The sequence below is a fragment of the Cyprinus carpio genome, chromosome B18 (assembly GCF_018340385.1).
Source record: "Cyprinus carpio isolate SPL01 chromosome B18, ASM1834038v1, whole genome shotgun sequence".
Taxonomy (NCBI): Eukaryota; Metazoa; Chordata; class Actinopteri; order Cypriniformes; family Cyprinidae; genus Cyprinus; species Cyprinus carpio.
Window position 1 is genome coordinate 18,708,785 of NC_056614.1, and position 21,960 is coordinate 18,730,744.

Below are 21,960 nucleotides of genomic sequence, written 5' to 3' on the forward strand. Positions count from 1 at the left end.
ACAGGAATTTTGGAGGCGTTCAATAACAATGGAACGCCATTGCTAAATGCTGCAGTTATTACATTTTGGAGGAAAAAAAAAAAAGATATGCACAGATGAAACATTTACAAGGTCAGTAACGCTCTTTTAGAAAGTAAGAATCTAGTACAAGTCTAAAGGCCCATTTAGACTTCATGTAGACCAATTCTGATGTTTTCTGTGTTCAGAAACTTAGAGAAAAAGGAGAAACCAGAATATATATAATTCCTAAACATCTGAATGAAAAGAAAAAAAAAAAAAATCAGAGATAGTTTTGTTAAATAGTTTTGACTGTGTAGCACCTACTGCTCTGCAGATCCTTCTGAAGGATCTCAAAAATTGGATGTATCCTTGATCATTTTAGACCAGTTTTAACATTTTATTTTGGATTACGTTGTGACTTTGCATCAAAACCTTAAATGGTGATTCATGTTCAAACGTTTAATCAGTTTTTATTAATCACAGAGGAAAAATACATGTTTTGGGTCCCATGCTGCCTTCAGTGTGATGCAGTAAACTACCGTGTTGAATTGCATCATTTTGCGATTCTGTCACAATGTAATGCAGACTTTGCAAATAGGCAGTTATTGAGGAATGGATAAGTTACTCTATATATTAGTGTAAATTATATTACACCAGACAGCAAATTTCAGCTGTCCGCAAAGCCTGTAAATATAATGCTTATATAGCAGCCTTAAAGGCATAATAGCAAAAATGAACAGCCTGTTTAATTCTAAGATTCAGAGAATGGATTTTGTCCAAGGTTTGATGTCAACTTTTATTTTATTTATTTATTTATTTATTTTTGGTTGTTAATTGCACTTGTATTTAAAGCCATATCCAGGATGTGTTGGCTAATATAATTGCTGTGTAATGGGCAGCTTCTTAGTGTTTCTGCAGAGAAACCTCACAGGATCTTGAGGTGTCTCTTTTAATTGCATCTCTGGTTAGGATCCAAAGACGTTTCCACAGTACGGGTAAATAAGTAACACCACTGCTCAGCACTGAAGCCAAGTTGATGGAGAGTCACACTTTCACCTTCCTTCCCCACAACCCCCATTATAACCTTCCCACGACTGCTACTCAGCCATGAAAGTGCCATTACACTAATTACTCCTCCTGCCACGCAGAGTCGGGAAGAGAAAGGGCGTGAGCATGTTTTACCTGACCGGTGAATTTCGGAGGGATTATTTGGAAATGGAGCAAGTTTTCATTGGGAGCCGGAGGAAGACACAACTGAGATTGGAATGTTTGAAAATGCAGTGGATATTGATTATGTCCGATCTTGCTGCAGTCTATCTTTCTCTTCCTTCTCGCGCAGATCTCTTCATTGCCCGGTGTTGGACCTGCAGGCTGCCAGCAGGAGGGGTGCAGGGAGGGGTGATAGATAAATAAATAACCCAATAAAGGATGCATTGAGAGGGTGTGTGCGTAGCCAAGAGAAGAGGGTGCCTGCTCAAACAGTCCCAAGTCTTGTTGAAGGTTGTCTGTACTGCAGAGCAGGGGGAAAAGCACAGAGGAGGGACCTTGAAGGATTTCGGGCTGCACTGCAGAACGATGCCACTGCAGTACAGCACTGACACTGAGGCATGAGGTCCACCGGTGGACCCCAAGCCTCCTCGCACCAGGTGAGAACTTAATTCACAGCTGATATCAGAGGCCTTCATGCCTCGGGAAGAGAGGGAGCGAGAGACACAAAAAGAAGGGGAGGGAAGCAGAGGAGGAGGAGGGTAATGGTGCTGTATTTTTGGAAAAGGGATCTCCTGAATTAAGTGTGGCTGGAATAAAGATGTAGTGTGAGCAGGAGGCTGAACAAGGACGGTGCTGTGCTCCACTGTGGTGGAGAGGAGCGGAGCAGACACCTGGCAGACACACACTCGCACACACACCAGCTCAGAGAGACTGAGAGAGAAAGAGAGAGCCCACCGTCACAGCTTGCGGGCTGGGAAGGTAAGAGACATTAAATTCAACTTGAGTTTCATCTTGTGTCTGTATGTATTGTGGGAGTGGATGAAAAATTAAAGCATGAAGCTTGAGAGCTCTTGTCATATGTTCATTGTGTGGTTGTATGTGTGTGTGTGATACTAAAATTGAGAGAGCGTTAAAGCGTGGAGTTTTTGGCTGGGTGGGTAGGTGTGTATTTGCACAAATAGGCTACTGTGAGCTTGTGTTTGTACAAGGTACTAAAAAAAATCACTGCTGCACTAAATAACACTAAAATGGTTATGGTCATGGATAGCTTTTAGTATTGAACTTAAGAGAATGTGTGGGATTTTTAAGATCCTCATATGTGTGTTTTTAGTAATTAGAATCTTAGTTCTAGTGGAATAAGGCCCTCTGTTTCTTGGCACTCATGTTAGTGCCCCGAGGCTGAGTAAATAAATGGGCAGCAGGACGGGGTACAGGAAAGCTTCAGAATTTGTTTTAAGGGTTGTTGCACGATTAAGGAAAATTACATCTGTTTAGCTTTCCGTGTCATCATACAGTACATTGACAACACGAGGGCCTGGTTAGAGTTTTGAAAAATGCTTCTGAGTTTGTACAGTTTGTCTGTGACCAGAATAATGAGCAAATATTCAAGATTCACCCCAGTATATTTACAAAATCTGAAGTTTATTTAACAGGATTAAAATGATTCTGCATATTATCCCATCAACTTCTCACTATTGTTAAATCAGTTTTATATAACAGAATGTGAACATTAAATTATTAAAACATGAGAAATTCATGAATCCTGGTGTTTGTGAAGTTGGATGTGAGATGCTTTATAGGTGCCCCCTAGTGCTATTTTGTTGTTGTTTTGTTTTCTATTCTTCTAAGTTTTTCTCATATTTAAATGATATCTTTATTAGGGTCAGTGACAAACAAGAAGAAATTTTAAAATCCTGTTAAAAAAATGTCAAATGTAATTTTGAATTTAGAAATGTATTTTTTGTTTACATGATGGTTGCCTTTTTGTCACATGACAAAACAGCTTCCCTCATGTTGGTTATGCCACATTAAATATCAATAATATTTAAAATAATATATTTAATAAAATATTATGAAACATTAATGAATGTTAACAATGATACTACAATATTTTTTTTGAATTATTTTTAAAATATTTTTTAATATAATTTCTTATTTTTATTTTATTTTGATTCTCCGTTAAGTTACACTACCTGGACCATTTTGAATTTAAAAAGTGTCCAAATTTAATTGATCAAAATGTAAGAAACTGAAGCCATGTTTATCATAAAAGAAATGTATTCAAGTCATTTACATTGTTAAATGAATTATATTTTTTAATGTATTTTTGAATAACTTAATAGATCCAGGGCAAAAAAAAAACATAACATCACCGATATAGCAAGCCAAGACTTTTCATTGAATAGCCATGACACCAGTAACATCATCACACATGACTGTGGTGTGGAGAATGCTTTTTATAATAATCATTATAATTGTAATGCACATTCATTGTACATTCATTGTATTGGCACATTCTCAATTTACCCAAACACATCATGTTCTCCCTTCCAGCTATTCATCTCACTTCCTCTCACCTGCTGCCCTCCCTCTTCGGTCCTGGTGATTCCCAGCCCCCTTCATTTCTTTCCCACCTCCTCCCTTTGTCAGTGTCCTGTCCTGCATCCAAAGTCCTCATTCTATCTGGACCACACCTGAGAATACAGACTATCTCAGGGCAAGAGGCTTCGGCTGCTCACCCCCATACCTGCAATGCACCTGTGATTCATACAGCACTTCTGGATCATGTCTGCTTCTGTCAGGGATGAGAACACATGATTACCCATGATCATCCCCAGCATTACTCGCAAGAGAAACAGACCTGAGAACAACGCCCTGCAGCTTATGGAATTAAATAGATTTATTAAAGGCATAACTAAAGATCTGAGATAATTGGGCTCACATGGGCTGATCTCCACCTGTGAATATTTCATCATGACAACAGTGAGTAACCATTGACCTCTGACTGCTTTTATTTGTTGAAAATTAAATTATTAATTTTCATTATGTACTGGCATACACTGTAACATACAGGGGTTACACAGAATGCAATGCAACAAATGCATTTGCCACTAATCTTGGTTGTGCAACTTGAGTTGATGTATCAATCCTACCAAGCGATCAAAGGCTGTAGTTTGAACACCTTTCATCACATATGGTAGTGGGTTTGTTTCTAGTGTTTGGAGACTGAGTGATGGTTAGTGTCCTGTTTGACTTCTTCACACCCGTCCCTCTGAGCTAACAAGCCTCCAGAGGAAGATTCCCTCTAATTAGGGTCAAACATACCACTCAGTATCTGCCTGCTGTCTCTATCTGACCCTCAGGGTCTGTAGGGTTTGTCTTTGTTCACATCACAGGAAAATGTATAGGAGAAGATGGGAAGGGGATAAATCCATTAAAGCACAAAAGCAATATTTGGGTTTTTTGGCAGTTTTAACATTGCTTAAAGTAAAACCCAAATTGCTAATGTGAAAGGAACAGTTATATATTTCTTGGAGTTATATGACGTAAAACAGCTAAGTACTGGTCTGGCGCAGCTTTCAATAACTGTGGGAACAGTCAGTTACTGTGGAAGAAAAATCAACAACCACTTCAGTGGAAGTCAACGTTATTTCTGTCACTCTTCTCCATTGCCATGGCTGTTATGATATAAGGGCACTGAGTGAAGCGGCTCTTTCTTTCATGAAAGGGGGAGCAGGAGGCAACTGAATGAATGAAAGGGGGGATTGTTCCCTCGTCTGGGTGCCACTGATTACCTGCCAAACTCAGCCTAGCCTTTAATTAAAGTCATTAACCTGAGAGAATGAGAAAAAAAGTGAGAGAGTGACTGAGAGAAAGATTCACATGGAGTTTGTAGTATTCTAATATTATCACGTCAGTTGTTGCCAAGTTTTTTGAATGCATTCAGAATTGTAATCATTCATATTATTGGTGAATTTCACAAAGCCTGTCAAATAAATAAATTTATTAATAAATAAATAAATAAGGGTATACATCATGGTAGTATTTGTTGTACATGGTAGTATTTGTACATTTTATTGAAAAAAGTTTATATAAGATGATTTTCATATAATACGGTATGTAGTGATAAAATATTATTATATAATAATTGGGAAAAATTACATTGGGAATTACAAACAAACTCAAAAGCACAACATTACATAAATGCATCAGATTAAGTATTAAAAACATTGTGAATATGTATATATGTGTGTGTGTGTGTGTGTGTGTGTGTGTGTATATATATATATATATATATATATATATATATATATATATATATACATACAGTATAGGTCAAAAGTTTGGAAACATTACTATTTTTAATGTTTTTGAAAGAAGTCTCTTCTGCTCATCAAGCCTGCATTTATTTGATCAAAAATACAGAAAAAGAAACAGTAATATTGTGAAATATTATTGCAACTTAAAATAATAGTTTTCTATTTGAATATACTTTAAAAAATTATTTATTCCTGTGATGCAAAGCTGAATTTTCAGCATCATTACTCCAGCCTTCAGTGTCACATGTAACATCCAGTCTATCACATGATCATTTAGAAATCATTCTAATATTCTGATTTATTATGAGTGTTGGAAACAGTTCTGCTGTCTAATATATTTGATGAATAAAAGGTTAAAAAGAACTGCATTTATTCAAAATTAAAAAAAAATTCTAATAATATATAGTCTAATAATATATTTTCTTTACTATCACTTTTTATCAATTTAACACATCCTTGCTGAATAAAAGTATTGATTTATAATATTTATATTATATTATATATACAAAATATTTATATTTTAAAAACATAGCTTTTTTTTTTTACTTTTTATTCATCAAAGTATCCTAAAAAAGTATCACGTTCTGAAAAAATATTAAGCAGCAGAACTGTTTCCAAACTTTGATAATGAATCATCATATTAGAATGATTTCTAAAGATGATCATGTGATAATGATCCTAAAAATTCAGCTTTGCATCACAGAAATAAATGATAATTTAAAGTATAATACATTTAAAAACAATTATTTTAAATTGTAATAATATATCACAAATATTACATTTTTTTTTCTGTATTTTTGATCAAATAAATGCAGGCTTGATGAGCAGAAGAAAACTTCTTTCAAAAACATTAAAAATAGTAATGTTTCCAAACTTTTGACCTGTACTGTGTGTGTATATATATATATATATATATATATATATATATATATATATATATAAAATAGGAAATGGTCAGGTAAAGAGAGAGAAGAGATGATAATGTTTCTCGCTACCCTTCATTGTTATCTCTTTTTCTCTCTTTTCAGATGCCCTCTCGCTTTGGCACTGCGTTGCGGATCTTCATCACCACCCTATTTGCGGCAGTGGTGCTTTTTGCCATCCTATTGGCTTATGTGACAGGTTACCAGTTCATCCACACCGAGCAGCACCACCTGTCTTTTGGCTTGTACGGTGCCTTTCTGTCCCTCCACCTCCTCCTGCAGAGCCTCTTCGCCTACCTGGAGCACCGGCAAATGCGTGGCCCCTCCAGACCCCAGCATCTGCGGCGCACCGTGGCCCTCTGCATCGCAGCCTATCAGGAGGATCCGGACTACCTTCGCAAATGTCTTCGGAGCATCCGCCGCATTTCTTTTCCCGGGCTTAAAGTAGTGCTGGTGGTGGATGGGAATCGGCAGGAGGATGGCTACATGATGGACATCTTCCAGGAGGTGATGGGGGGAGTGGAGCAGACAGGCTGTGTGGTATGGAAGGGGAATTACCATTGCGACGGGGATGGGGGAGGAGGGAAAGGCTCATTGCATGCCGAAGAGGCTGCACGGGTGGCCAGGGTGGTGCGAAGCTGCCGTTATTCCTGCATCATGCAAGAGTGGGGCGGCAAGAGGGAGGTCATGTATACAGCCTTCAAAGCACTGGGAGATACTGTGGATTACATACAGGTAGGTCTAGACCCCACTAGAAACCTAAAATGTAATAAAACGTAAAGAATCCTGCCTGAATAAATGTTCACACAATAATACGACTAAAATAATTGGAATAAAGAGCATCCATTCCGGACATGCTTACTTGTTGCTCTCAGAAGGCCGAATGACTTAGGGCCAGATTTATAAACGCCAGCACAAACCGTCCTTTGGCATTAAAATAGAACTGTCAAGATTTACTGAAGATGTGCAGTGAAGAATTAGTGCTGAAAAGGCGTGGACTTATTGAATATGCATTTATAGGAGTTTCCCTTTAAGATGCAAAATTTATGGGAGTATTAATGAATCATGCAACACGGTTTACTAACATTTGCACTTGTCAATTTACTGGTATTTTCGCCATTATTTAACGCCCAAAAAAAGCATGTCTTAAACTGTTTTGCTGCTGTGTCGTAAGTAGATCACTCGCACCTGATGAGCGTCGGTTCTGCTTATTTGCGACTACGCTAATTCGCACTGCGCATGGTATATTGTGTTGGTCGATATGTAAATTAGATGTTGCGTCTGTGTTCTTTAATTTGCCCGTTGTCAGTAAATCACTGACGGAAATGTCCATACCCATTGGCGCTGTTTTGGAATTGTGCTCCTACACTAATTTGCCCTTTTTAGTAAAACTGGCCCAGTAAAACATGTTAGTAAAACATTGGATTTTAATATTGGTGAGCCAACCATTTACTGTCACCTCATAGTTTCATCAGTGTCACTGTAATACGAATCCTTGCTGCACTGAGGTCAAAGATCAGTCGTCTTACCTTCACCTGTAGTCTTGAGCACACCTGTGCTGTCATCAGCCTTTCATTGTTTAACATATGATTGATATCTTTAGAAACAAAGATGACCTTGAAACATCTGTGAGCCAATGTTTGTGGTGCCACTAGTTCCTTGTAACAGTCCTTGCATTGTTCAGACAATCTTTGTCAACATCAGCCTTACTTGAAAAAGGAAAACAGTTGTATATGAGTTGAAGTTGCTGAGAAGTCTTCTAAATCATTGTATATATCTCGGTTTTGTTTGCAGGTATGTGATTCAGACACTGTACTTGATCCAGCATGCACCATTGAGATGCTGAAGGTTCTAGAGGAAGATCCGGAAGTGGGTGGAGTCGGAGGAGATGTTCAGGTGAGAATTTTGCCTATTTTAGTCATTTTTATGTCACCCTCAACAACTGAGAAGTTTTCCAGTAAGTTTCCTCTTTATTGAACACCTACCGAGAGTTACATCGTCTCTTTCAGATTCTGAACAAGTATGACTCCTGGATCTCCTTCCTGAGCAGTGTCCGTTACTGGATGGCTTTCAACGTGGAGCGGGCCTGTCAGTCTTACTTCGGATGTGTGCAGTGCATCAGTGGACCTCTGGGAATGTACCGCAACTCTCTTCTCCAGCAATTCCTGGAGCCCTGGTACCACCAGACCTTTCTAGGAAGCAAGTGCAGCTTTGGAGATGACCGGCACCTCACCAACCGCGTCCTCAGCTTCGGCTACAAAACCAAGTTCACGGCACGCTCACAATGCCAAACCGAGACCCCCACGCAATATCTGCGCTGGCTCAACCAGCAGACACGCTGGAGCAAGTCTTACTTTCGAGAGTGGCTCTACAACGCCCTTTGGTTCCACAAGCACAGCCTCTGGATGACCTATGAATCTGTGGTCACCGGGTTCTTCCCCTTCTTTCTGGTGGCTACAGTCATCCACCTGTTCTACCGAGGCCGGTTGTGGAACATTTTGCTCTTCTTGCTAACAGTCCAGCTGGTGGGCATGGTGAAAGCCACCTATGCCTGCTTCCTGCGGGGTAGGCTTGTCATGATCTTCATGTCACTGTATTCACTACTCTACATGTCAAGCCTGCTGCCTGCTAAGATCTTTGCCCTGTTCACTATTAACAAGGCAGGTTGGGGAACATCAGGCAGGAAAAAGATAGTGGTAAACCTTATTGGGGCTGTGCCTGTGACTGTGTGGGCAGCCATACTGCTCGGTGGCATGGTTTACACCATTTACTGTGAGGTCCAAGAGCCCTTTAGTGAGAGAGAAAAGGCTCTTCTCATTGCAGGTACCATCCTCTATGCCTGTTACTGGCTCATACTCCTGGTGCTCTACCTGGCCATAGTGGCCAAGCGCTGTAACAAAAGAGAGGAACAGTATCACCTATCCTATGCCGAAGCCTAGCATGGTCTCTCCAAAAAGATCTCTACCTGCTGTCAGGGCTCATTTGAAATGGCCCCGTCCTGACCTGGTGCTGCAATCCTGGTTATAATTATGGATCATGTGTAAGTCCAAGAATATTGGTTGTTAGATGGTTATTTTTTAGCTATGTTAGCTAAGTTGTTAGCTATGGTTACTTGAGAAGTTTCAAACCATGGGGTTTTTATGAGAGACATAATTTACATAAGCTGAAATCAGGAATGGTGCTTCTCGTGATTATAAAGCACACAATAAGGAGGCAGCCGACCAGCCAAGGTGGGAACAATAGTTGAGCCAAAGGTTAGTGTGAGTAAGTTAATGTAATTAAGCTGACACACTCATATTAGGTTAATGGTTTATTTTGGTGCTCAGACTTATAACTCTATATAATGTGAACTGTCGAGGATAGAGTGGTGTGTGCCAACACTTGAGGAAACCTGCTAAGACACTAAGCTTGCCAAACCCAGTCAGTATTTTAATGTCCTTTATCTGACAATCCAGCATAATTCTGTTTTCATCATTGTGGTGCTGCCCATACTTTTGTGGGGTAACATGATAGACAGAACCAACAGTATTTAAATGAGAATTTTTTTGGTTCTCCACAAAGATTTACTACAATTATACATGTTTACAGTTCAAGAATATCAAGTAATATCCAGTTCCATTGAAAAGGATAGTGTCAGGCAACCAAAGAGGATTTTCTAGAGCATCTAGAATGTTTTACTCCAGCGTGTTTGGTAAAAAAAAAAAAAATGGAGGAAAGATTGGTCTCCTATTTTATTCCCATTTTTACCTATAAAACAAACCTGGTAGAAGTATATGATCAAATTATTTGTTTTAATTTCATTATAGGTGGTGAAACCAGACATAACTAACATGGACAGGACATGGACTAAAATTATAATTTTTTTCCCTCAGTCTTGAGAACTTCAAAGCATAAACAGTGTTACATTACACAAAAAAAGAATATCCAGTTATACTGCCTGAAACTTTACACATGACATTTTTTGTTTATAGACTTTGAATAGTTTTCTAATAGTTATTTTCTGTTGAGGTTTATAATTTAATAACATTTCTTTCATGCTTCATTTACCTGTTGAGATCATTTTTAACATAAGAGGCATGTGGACTTAAAAATGTACTGCTTTTTCTCACCCCATACTGATTATTGATAAAAAAAAAAAAGTATGTTAGCTAATTCTGCATGTTACAGGATCTGACCACCTTTGCAAATTCTTACGACCTTTTCCTGTAATATATAAACTTACTATATTATTCCCATTAGTTTAATTAAGATGCTCAGTTACCTAGAGAGACAAATACAAAAAAAGTGAACTGAAGTAACTTATTTATGGTATGCAAAGTTAGTGGTTTTGAAGATTACTATATATGAATCAAAGGTGTACAGTGGACTGTTTTTCCACCCTCAGCCCACCCATGCAACAATTAGTAGATTTACTTCAGTAGCATTTCACCATGAATGCGAACGCTAACTTTTTCTGCTCCCTTCCCCCCAAAACACACATTAAACTCTGGCAGAGACCTAAACACTGAGGCTAGTGTGCATATGTGTGCAAGTTTAGAAAGAAGCTTTGAGTTTATGAAACACTTTTGCTTGTGCATTACATGTGATAAGGGTGTCTTAACAGTGAACTGCTGTGGACTGCAGTGTCCTTTAAGGCTGCAAATATAAGATGATGACTGATGACACAATGCAATTATGAAACCAGAGCCATATCATGTTTACAGTCAAACTTGGAATTGCATTGTTCACATCTGTGTGTTTTTCAGATTTTATGCCATTCAGTTGTAGACTGGGTGCCAAACTTTTAAGACTGATATGCTCCTCAGGAACAGAGTGCGGGGCTTCAAATGAGACATTGACAAATTGGGATTAAGCGATAGAAGCAGAGCCACATTTACAGTGGGGAAAAAAGTTTTGCTCTGCTGTCTGCCAAACACAGCCTATTAATATGTAGATGAATAATTTTAATTTGTCAGTGAAAACTAGGTCATACATTCTTTCAAGTTCATTGTAAAGTAATATATATTTTTGTAATGTAAAATTCAAAGATATTTTAAACATGCAAGAATCCTGATGCATTTTCCTAGGAAACTTTATTTTATGGAAAACATGTTAAGTTATTTTCATAAAAATGTACGGATTAGAGAATAATAAATTATTCACAATCCATAATAGAAGAGGTTAAGTGTTTTTTAACCAAAATGCACAGTTGTTTTTCAGATCGCCACTGGCAGCTTACGTCTACTCACATAATAAAATATTCAAGTGTTGATAAAACACCACCATTTAGTCTGTGTGTGTCACAGCTAACCTGTATTTCCACAATGTACAATACCTAGAAATGGCCATCATGGTCTTTTTAATCTCACGTGAACTTTACATATTATGTTTTATGTATTTATGTACATGCAAAAGAAGCTGGATTCTTTAAATTTGGACATTTCCCATGTAATTATTTTTGCAAACACTTGTAACTGATGTTTTGATACAATAAACTTCCATTCAACAGTGAGCATTTTCTTTCTTTTCTGATTTTCAAATTCACATTAGGCCCATTACTTAGAATATTTATATTTGTTGAATGTTATTGTCAATTACTCATTCCTGACAACAATGTACAGAGATACTAATCCACCATTCAAAAAAACATTTATATTCACATATGGTTATAAATCTAGAATCAGTCAGCCTCTAATATGTGAACATAAGTTATACCTTCTTTGGCACATTTGTGATGATGGGTTTGGGTCGTGTTTTAAAGATAAGCTTCTTTTTGATGAGGGCGGAAACAGTGTAAAACTGGGTTCTCTTGGTTGGTTTCCATCATTTCCTCTTCATCCCGAGGGAGTCCAGAGTGCTTCATCAGAACAGCAAAGGGCTTCTCCAGTTTGACCTGTTTGCCATAAAGGATGTGATGTCCGACTATTAGCACCGGTACACCCTTGGAGAGGAGAGGAGAGGACAAGTTAAGAATTTAGCATAGGTAAATAGATAAATATGAGTGTTTTTTCATTATATATGTTTCCATATTTAGTCTTTCAAATAGTGTGGAATAAAACGTACTTCAAAAATACAATGTCTTCTCTTTATTATCGACTTTATACTGAAGACAAACCTCTTTTGTATAGTGCAGGTCTCCCATCAGATTTCCTGCAAGTCCAGTATTCTGTCTGGACACCATTTCTCCCTGCAGCTCCACCAGCAGCCATTCAGCTGGACCTTCACCAGCTTTACTGCAAAACACACAGAACATCATTTTCAACAAGCACTTTTAGACCATGACCTGTAAAAATATAGCTTAAGTCTTCGCACCAACCTCGAGATGACTATTTGAACCATTCTTTTATCGATTGCCTCTGTGTCAGGATTCACAAATCACACAATTCTTCCTGCTCTGTGGACCTTCTCATCTGAAACGGTGACAAGGATAAACAAGTCAAATATTACCTTCACTCCACAACTGTCTATATGAATGTAACGAAATATACTATATTCGTAAATACACTCACTTCTCAGATCCGTTGTTGCACATGATCTTCTGCTGACAGACACACAAGTTTCCCGCCAGTGCGAGTTACATTTCAAAATAAAAGTCCCGCTGCTGTGTGAACCACTAGAGGGCAATCGAGGTTCGTCTGCAAATATTGTGGAGCCAGTAAAGCTTGACTTTTTTCAGGTGTGTAGTTATACTAAAACTTTAGTTCTCAAATTTCGTTCATTTATATCAGTCACATAACTGATATAATAGTCTTGTTTATAAATTTTGATACCATTAGAGATGGGAGACTGACAATACAATTAAAGTTCTTACTCTGTCCAAAAAATATAACATACATAAAGTAAAATATATGTCGGTTGTACCCAATATGAGATGTATGTGAGTTTTCCACTAACTTAAAGATTTTTTTTTTATGATTCCATAATTTTATAAAGAACAACAGTAAAGCTGAGATGACATTTCTGTCTGAAAAAAAAACAAAAAAAACATAATAGTTATATGACAAATTTTAGTCGTAAAAGCTAGGCCCTATATCTAGTCGATTAGTATGCATATATAGCTGCATATGTTTTTTAACTGTTTCTCATTAAAAATCCAAATAAAATTATCTGCCTCAGGAAAACAAGAGAAAGAAAGGAAGATAAAATGACTCAGTGATACTCAAGAAAACAAAACCGAGACAAAACAAGACATAAACAATTTATATTTCCCCATTATACAACGTACAAATACATAAACACTCGATAGCTTTTTCATTCAAAGAGTGTTACTGTTTCTGATTTCACTCAGCAAGGTCACAAAGTTGTGTGTGTTTTAAGTAAATTAACAGGTAAATATATATACATATAATATTACTAAACTAAATATTTAAATAAAGTATTATTAACACGAAAACAAAAATAAATAAATGTAAACAAATGTAAAGCAGTTTCAGGGCAACCACTGCAAACTTCTAATGATGATGATGATGATTATGATGATTATTATTATTAAACTTATAATTCAAATTATTAAGCGTTTTGAAATATGTGTGTTTGTGCGCATGCGTGGCGTTGTCCATGAGGAAAATGACTCGTCAGTGTTGTTGTGGCTCGCTGACAGGCACGTGACAAGCACACTATTTAGCAGTCGACATGGCGGCCACAACTCCTCCCAAGGTACAGAGCATGCAGTTTTATAAGTCAATACACGGTCAAAACGACAAATAGCTCAATTTTGCCGGTGTTTTTGGGTGGGTTGTGGCGTAGATATTCTGTTTGACTAGCTTTTGTAGCTGTCGGTGCTGGGAAATAGATGATAGACTGGTCTGATAAACTGCTGTGTTTAGCAACAGTTAGCCTGGCTGCTAACACCCAAACACACTGACATACAGCTGATAAAACTGCGAAAAACACGGACGCCAGAAGCAGCGTTTACGCTCCCAGTTACGCCACGACTGCAATATTGATCGTGTTTAGGGAGTTCGGACAGTAAAAACAAAAAAATCACAGTTGTGTCTATGCTTAACTAGTGTTGAGTCATGAGCTGCCTGGCAGGTTAATGAAGATCATAATCTAGATCATAAACATGTTTTGAGGTAGATGACCGATAGTTTATCGACTGATTCAGATGAATTCAATCCATAAAGGAAACTAGCTTTCAATATTTCCAGTTCTCTTAATGAGCTATTTCTTGCACTACAGAACCTGTGTATCGTTTTCTCATGTCTGTTATTTATGCATGAGCAAGTACCTTTACCACCAAAATGTTTCGATGGTTGAGTGACTTACCATTTACAGCTACTAATACTACACAGATTTAATATGGAAATCAAAACATGAAACTATGTGCAATGCTCATGTTGTGCAAGTTATTGCAAGGATGTGTTTTCCAGAGGTTATTTTTAGTTTTGCAGTGTTCAGTTTCATGTTGTTTTTTTAATTGTAAGGGAGCCTGGAAGAACATTCTGTTTGTGTCAGTATGACAGGAGCTTTCAGTTCCTTAAGTTCAAGCCTCAGGCTGCAGACTAACTTGCCTTTTAAAGCACAGGATACCATAACAGGATCTTGAAATGTTTGTTTTTAGTGACCTATTTAGAGAGAATAATATCTCTGGTCATTGTAAATCAAACTGTGTAATGTTCTTTTAACATATACTTACTTTTTCTTTGTTTTGCAGGTGTTGTTTGAACACGAGGGAGTCTTCATTCACTCATCTCCAGATGAATCTGAGGGTCAGGATTTAATATCAGGGTTCCTCAGGATTATTGATAAGGTATGGGTTTTTTCAGTTGCTTTATTTCTTGCTAGTAATATTATTTATATTTAAAGAGTGTATTGTTTTAGAATTATTATGTTTTACCTTACCTGGGTCATTGTGACATACATAAGATGTTATGCCACATTCTTGTGTGATTGTTAGGACAGCTAATACATTACAATTTTTCAGAAATCATTCTAATATATTAATGCTCACGAAACATTTCTTATTATAATTTTTAATTTAATTAAAACAGTTGTGCTGCTTAATATTTTTGTGGAAACCATGATACATTTTTTTCAAGATTCTTTGTTGAATAGAAAGTTCAAAAGAACAACATTTATTTAAGATTAAAAGTTCACAAAAAAATCATCATTTACTTCTGTTTCTATTCCTTTAAGATAGAAGTCTGTTGCAACATTTTAAATGTCTTTACTATCACCTCTGATTAATTTAATGCTTCCTTGCTGAAAAAAGTGTTAATTAAAAAAAAACAAAAAACTTTTAAATGGTAGTGTATCTGTCTATCGCTATCTCCCAATATCTTTTTTTTTCTAATTTAAATGTAGGATGGTGAAACCCTTGTGGAATATAAACCCCTGGAGGATGCAGATCCCTCAAACATACTGTGTGCCTGCAAGGTTTGTTAGTTCATTCATAAATTATGCATTTCCTGTTTCATCTGTGAGAGTTTGTATATTAATGTTGACTGTGAGTGCAAATCTCATGCAGGTCATCTGTGCTCTGTACTGGGATTTTATGATTCTGCATAGTTCTGGTTAAGGGGGACAACCTGATTTTTGTTTGTTTGATTGTGTGAAGACTCCAGCTCTGTGGTGGAGTGGACGCAGAGTTCAGAAGACAACCCTCACCGTCCTATTGACCATCAGCTGAGCTATGAAACCGAGTGGGACATGATCAATGCTGTCTCATTCCGGAGAAAAGTCCACGCACATGGAGATGGTAAACAGTTGCACTTCTATGAGTCAAATGTGGTTGAAATGCTTTAAAAATCAAAATTGTTGTCACCATGCACTTTACCCAGTACCTAACAGAAAATATCAGCATGTTATCTCATGCATCAGTCAGTGAATTATGTGTCTGACCTTTGCAAGAGCAGAAGAAGGAAATCTTTAACAGTAACCGAGCTTATTATTTATTGTCATATTGTCACAGGTGGATCAAACCACACTAATGACCGGAACAGGTGGGCCTTCTCTTTTAATGTGTGTGACCTCAGGTCTATCACAGTCAAATGTGAAGGCTGGTCATACATCACTTTCCGCTTGAAGGATGGCACAGCGCTGCCAGCTATTCATTTCCACCAGGGAGGAAGCACAGCATTCCTGGATAGCCTGAGGAAATCAGTTCAGATCAACGAGTAAGTGAAGTGTAAGGGGTTGATTTAGTCTAACTAGGTCAGGCATAATCTGTGCATAATCTCATAATATTATGCAATATCTGTTTCAATATCACTCTATTTATGAATTAAGTGCTGTTTTTATTGCAGCATTAGCCCAGTAGAGTGTAGTCATGAGTTACAGACATTTTATAAATTATTTTGAAAACATTATAATAAGCAACGCTTATTACACTTATTCAGTGTTTTTCTGTGCATGTTGTGGGGATAGATCCAAGGAATGATTTTAAATTTGGGTTAAATTATTGTAAAAAAATAGCCAGTAACCAGATTTGGGGCCAGGTTTACTTACCCCTTGCGCCAACTCAAAACCTTTTTATTAATGGGAGGAGAGTAAATGAGTTGTACAAGGTGATTTACTAGGGTTTGCGGTAGTCAATTTACTACCATTTGCATTATTAATTAACGCCCAAAGATATCATGTATTAACCCATTTTAGCGCCAGTGTTGTTAGTCGATTAAACCTTTCTCTCCCCTTCCACTTCGTAAGAAAAGCTACAACAGCCGAGTGCATGAAGTGGCCAAAATGTCCCTTCTTCCAGGGTTCATCTGAGTGTTTTTGCACTTTTTCTTTTTGGTATTTTCTGTGAGAACCTGCACCTTATGTCTTTTTGTTTCTGAAAGCATTAATAAGCATATTAGCTTTTACAAATTCCTGTGTGGACTCTCAGACATCTTCCTCCGAATGAATATGGCTTAGGTTTTTAATTTTTCTTGTTTTTATCTCAAAAGTGACCCCTGACCTTTTAATTCTCTAAATACCGCAGGCACTAATATTACTCTCTGTGACTCACAGAATTCTTTATCCAAAGATTTCGTCCTTTAAAACAGAACACATCAAACTGTAACCCAATCTGCATGCAAACGAGACGGAGTATCTCGGCACCTTTGAGGAAGTCTAGCATGTGTTCTGTGGCGAGAGGCCGCGAGCGTGATTCATGTAAGGTCAAACAGCAGCTGTTCGTTTAGAGTTAAGGCTTTATGAAAGGGACAGGAAGACACTCCTCTCCCCTGCGTTAAATATCACACCAGATTAAATCCGCCAGTAAGCACGCTGAATTCAGTGCTGCCGAGGAAAAGATAGCTGTTATTAAAGTTCTTATCTGAGTCTCCATAATGAAACATAGGCTTGGCTTGGTTTGCTCGGCTTCTCCCGTCATTCAAACCACAGGGCGATGTGGCCTGTGATGTCATATGTTTACAGTTCGAATACTTGTTGTTATTTGTACTCTTATTATTGATGGTATTACTTTAAGGCTATACAATGAATGTTAATATCGTAGTTTCTGTCTTTTAAAGGAGTCCCGATGACGAAAGTGTCTTGATTGTCAGCACCTACAGCAAAACCTTCTCACAGTCTTTTGAGAATCTTCTGGATGATACAAACTATGGCTTTGTACAGGTTTGTGATTTACACTGCGAATAGTAAGAGAAACCATCTAAAAATATTCATTTATGTGATTGAAAGTAGTCTTTACAGTATTATCTGACTTTCAAACCAGAAATTCAAGAAAGATCCTTATACAACAACGCTGGGTGGCTTCTCTAAAGTCACAAACTACCTCTTTGACGCGTTTCGGGCGCCTGAATTAGAGTGTCACCAGCGGCCTGCTGAGGAGGTGGCAGATTTGTTGGGAGAACTCATTCCTGGACTAGAGATTAACCAGCAGGAAGAGCCTGGATTTGAAGTCATCACCAGAGTGAGTGCAGATCTAATGGCAGCCCCAATGTTGACTGAGTTGAGTCTAGACACAGACAGCCTTTAGGAGCAATCCTATAAATACTGTTATGGTAAATTGATTTGAGGTGTTTGTGTTCCAGCTTGATCTGGGACCGAGGCCAGAGGTGCAAAGAAGGGGGCCAGTAACAATGGAAGAATGGGCAAAGTACCAGGACTCAGAAGGAAGAATAACCAACGTACCTCACTTAAAAGATTTGATATTAAAAGGGGTAAGAAGTTACTTTGTATATCTTCCTGTAGCTCATTAATCTACCTAATGTTTGTCCCACAGGATATCCTTTGTCTGTTGCCTATGCTGTTGTGGTCTTCTAACACTCTTCCCCTTTTTCACTGTAGTCTTCAGCTTCTCTTTGCTTGTGGTTTTGTCACCTCACCTTTGCCCTTGTTTCTCCTCTTGTTATTCTTTGTGGTAGATTGCAAAATAATGTTTAGGTCATGAGTTCATCTATTTTTTTTTTTTACATGTTTTACTCAACTGTGTTTGTTCTGCATCATAAAGGAAATCACATACACCTACCATTTATTTGATTAGTAAAATGTTTTAACTTTGTAACACATTTGTAATTTCTTATTGTGATGACAGCTGAATTTCCAGCAGCCATTACTCAAGGATTTTCAAAAATATGAAGCAGCAAATGTTTCTGGATTCTTTGATGAATAAAAAGTTCAAAAGGACAGCATTTATTTGAAATTGTTTTTTTTTTGTAACAATGTAATGTTTACTGACACTATTTATCAATTTAATGCATCCTTGATGAAAATCTTACTGACCTTGCCGAGACTTTTGAATGGTACATTGTTTCACTCATTCTACATCAAAAACAAAGCATTATAGATACATTAAAGGTACAGCATTTCAGTATCCCAGTCTGATACATTTGGGTGGATTTAAATATAAATACAATATTTATATGTTCAAACTTAACAACTTCATTTGCAAACGAGACAAGTCTGAGACAAGCTGTCGTGGCGTCCCATTTTTCCTGTGACTTCTTCTCCACCTCCTTTCACTTAGACCAGATCTGTTTAGACATGTTTAGTAGACGTGTTTTGAAAGATTTCAGAGGATGTAGCTCATCAAGTGCTGATTTGTTCTCAACAGGGTCTTTGCCATGCATTGAGGAGGGAGGCCTGGAAATTTTTGCTCTGCTATTTTCCATGGAACAGCACTCATGAAGAAAGGAAGCTCCTTCAAAAGAGAAAAACGTATGTTTCAGTCAGCGTTTGATTTAAAGCTCTCTTCTTATCAGATTAGGCATATATATGATCATGTGTTCATCTATCAACAGTGATGAATACTTCAGAATGAAGCTCCAGTGGAAGTCAGTAAGCGAGGAGCAGGAAAGGAGAAACTCAAGGTTACGAGATTATAGGAGCCTTATTGGTATGCATTTAATTACATCACATCGTTTTATTTTTTAGTTGCTTCAAAAATGTTTTCAAGATATATTTCCATGCACTGTTTCGTTACCTGAATGAAGCTCAATTTGTGGTTGTTGAATCTCTTTAGAAAAAGATGTCAACCGAACTGACCGAAATAACAGGTTTTACGAAGGCCTGGACAACCCTGGCTTGATATTACTACATGACATCCTGATGACGTACTGCATGTATGACTTTGATTTAGGCAAGTGACTACACGTGTGTGAATCATCGTTCAGTGCAGCTTCTCTTAATAAAAAATATCATCTACTGTTATGTATACTCCCACGCTGATACCTTGTTTTTACCAATCATCCAAAATCCTTTGGTTTATGTCAGTGTGATTTTAATTGCACATTTAATTATTTAGATTATGGATAATCCTAAGTGCTTTTCAGTGTAGCATTGCTTTTATTTACCAAGTTTCCTGTTCCTGTGCAGGGTACGTGCAGGGCATGAGTGATCTGCTCTCTCCCATTCTCTTCGTGATGGAGAATGAAGTGGATGCCTTCTGGTGCTTTGTTTCCTTCATGGATGAAGTGGTAATGCAGTGTGTTCGTTAAGCACATCTCTCTTTAGCACTCTTGGGTCTGCTGTGTATGAGAAGATTTGGCTGCATCAGTAAAGCATGTTTCTGTCCTCACGCTATTGCTGTTGTGTGCAAGCACATTAAATGGATCTAGTCAACCTACAAATGTTTTACTGGTAGTTGTCTAGGAGATTTTTTTTTTTTTTTAAAAATCACTCATGTTTGTTTCAGCATGAAAACTTTGAAGAGCAGATGCAGGGGATGAAGACCCAACTAATCCAACTCAGCACTTTGCTTCGCTTGCTAGACCTGGCCTTCTGGAACTACCTAGGTAAGATACCCAGAGAAAGACTTATTAGAAATAGACTTTTTCATTAATGTTAATTTTACAGGACCATAAGTAGCCATTGTGTTTATATCTGTGTTTATGTGGTTTTACAGAGGCACAGGATTCTGGGTACTTATATTTCTGTTTTCGATGGTTATTGATCCGATTCAAGAGAGAGCTACATTTTCAGGATGTCCTTCGCCTTTGGGAGGTGTGTAATAACTATCCATTGTTTTTTTTTTGGATATTGGCCATCTGAACCATTTCTCTGTTTCTCAGTACAATGTAGCCATTGTCTGTAATAATTTAGATAATAATTGATTAAGTGTTATATTGGCATTTGATGTAATGTTTTATTCAATTGATATTTTCTCCTTCAGGTCATGTGGACCAGACTGCCTTGCCAAAACTTTCACCTTCTGGTGTGCTGTGCCATTTTAGACTCAGAGAAACAAAAAATTATGGACAGAAAATATGGATTCAATGAAATCCTAAAGGTTAGGATTAACTGTATCTTACACACTTCCATTCAAAGCTTTTTAATTAAAATTTTGAAATTTTGAATTAATTCTTCGATTTAGCAAGGATGCATTGACATTTAAGAACTTTTATAATGTTACAAAATATTTCTAAATCAAAAATGTCTAATTGAAACTTTCTATAAATATATATTTTTTTAAATCATACAGACCCCAATATTTTGAACTGTACTGTGTATATCTACATTTTATAACATACATAAATTAGCATGTTGAGAAATTGTTCACCTATTATGTCTTCTTTACAGCATATAAATGAACTCTCAATGAAACTGGACATTGAAGAAATCCTTAGCAAATCTGAAGCTATCTGCATGCAGATAAAGAATTGTAAGGTATGTCCTAAGCTTGATTGCAAATAGTGGGGTATATGATCTATAACACATTTTTTTCACTAATATTTGTTTTTCTTATCCCATTTATACAAGTTTTGAATTTCTTCTTATTCTCTCTAAGACTTGCCCCATTCAGTGAGTGAGATTCTGGGTCTCAACACAGTCACCGAACCCTCAGCAGCTTTAGAAACCAGTGAATATGGAATTCTTGAGTCACCTCAGACCTCACCAAGATCCACACACAGACAAGATCATGTCGTTTCAAACGGCCACAGCCACTTAAAAGAAACAACACACAACGGCTGCAAAGTAGCCTTCATTTCCTAGTGTACAGCACTACAAGATGTATAGTACAGATTATATAGCCCCTATATTGCAGCAAGATGAACAGTACGGGGTGTCATGTAGATATTTGCTACCAAATGCCACATTGTAAAATATCCCAGATAAAATATATGAATGTAAAACTAGGATCCAAAAGGATCCCTAAAGCATTATTTTTGTAATATCTTGTACCATATTGTCTTTCATTGAAATATTCATTCCTTCTCACTGTATGAGAGAGTTTTCATGTTTCAGAGGTGGGGAATCCATTGTTAAATATTATACATCTTTTGTTCTTATGTTTGCCCTTTTCCTAAATAATTCAGATTCAAATTAAAATCTGTCTTCCTTCCATTAGATTGTGAGTTATATTT

General features: G+C 37.3%; 3 protein-coding genes and 1 long non-coding RNA gene across 5 annotated transcripts; 2 read left to right on the forward strand and 2 right to left on the reverse strand.

The window, feature by feature from the left end:
• The first annotated feature begins 782 nt into the window (after positions 1-782).
• LOC109074192 (hyaluronan synthase 3-like) lies at positions 783-11,862 on the forward strand. 2 transcript variants are annotated; one of them, XM_042744187.1, is made up of 5 exons: positions 783-1,968; positions 3,544-3,972; positions 6,338-6,967; positions 8,027-8,128; positions 8,242-11,862. In XM_042744187.1, the coding sequence occupies exons 2-5, from the start codon at positions 3,964-3,966 to the stop codon at positions 9,169-9,171; spliced, it is 1,671 nt and encodes a 556-aa protein (XP_042600121.1). In that variant the 5' UTR covers positions 783-1,968; positions 3,544-3,963; the 3' UTR covers positions 9,172-11,862. The 2 variants fall into 2 exon arrangements, with proteins under 2 accessions (XP_042600121.1, XP_042600122.1); XM_042744188.1 differs by lacking the exon at positions 3,544-3,972.
• Positions 11,767-12,830, reverse strand: LOC109074197 (CTF8, chromosome transmission fidelity factor 8 homolog (S. cerevisiae)). The gene is given in 5 exon segments (XM_019090245.2): positions 11,767-12,007; positions 12,009-12,152; positions 12,327-12,444; positions 12,528-12,621; positions 12,721-12,830. Coding segments are annotated over 4 exon segments (372 nt in total). The 5' UTR covers positions 12,551-12,621; positions 12,721-12,830; the 3' UTR covers positions 11,767-11,920.
• A 972-nt stretch (positions 12,831-13,802) lies between these two features.
• LOC109074189 (TBC1 domain family member 15-like) lies at positions 13,803-21,943 on the forward strand. The gene is made up of 17 exons (XM_042744189.1): positions 13,803-13,867; positions 14,868-14,963; positions 15,518-15,590; positions 15,771-15,911; positions 16,125-16,329; positions 17,668-17,770; positions 17,871-18,068; positions 18,190-18,318; positions 19,212-19,315; positions 19,399-19,493; positions 19,620-19,736; positions 19,973-20,073; positions 20,292-20,391; positions 20,502-20,599; positions 20,769-20,885; positions 21,176-21,262; positions 21,383-21,943. The coding sequence occupies exons 1-17, from the start codon at positions 13,844-13,846 to the stop codon at positions 21,587-21,589; spliced, it is 1,995 nt and encodes a 664-aa protein (XP_042600123.1). The 5' UTR covers positions 13,803-13,843; the 3' UTR covers positions 21,590-21,943.
• LOC122140444 lies at positions 19,972-20,369 on the reverse strand. Its single transcript, XR_006157118.1, has 2 exons — positions 20,224-20,369; positions 19,972-20,124 (listed from the first exon to the last, which is right to left on the reverse strand). It is a non-coding gene; the product is annotated as an uncharacterized LOC122140444 (long non-coding RNA).
• Positions 21,944-21,960: the final 17 nt, after the last annotated feature.

Excerpts from the sequence above, each read along its gene's own strand:
- LOC109074192 (XM_042744187.1), top strand. Across the intron at positions 6,968-8,026 it reads ATACTGTGGATTACATACAG|GTATGTGATTCAGACACTGT; the intron begins GTAGGTCTAGAC and ends TTTTGTTTGCAG. Across the intron at positions 8,129-8,241 it reads GAGTCGGAGGAGATGTTCAG|ATTCTGAACAAGTATGACTC; the intron begins GTGAGAATTTTG and ends CGTCTCTTTCAG.
- LOC109074189 (XM_042744189.1), top strand. The coding sequence starts at position 13,844 with ATGGCGGCCACAACTCCTCCCAAG. Across the intron at positions 18,069-18,189 it reads GATTTGAAGTCATCACCAGA|CTTGATCTGGGACCGAGGCC; the intron begins GTGAGTGCAGAT and ends TTTGTGTTCCAG. Across the intron at positions 18,319-19,211 it reads AAGATTTGATATTAAAAGGG|GGTCTTTGCCATGCATTGAG; the intron begins GTAAGAAGTTAC and ends TGTTCTCAACAG.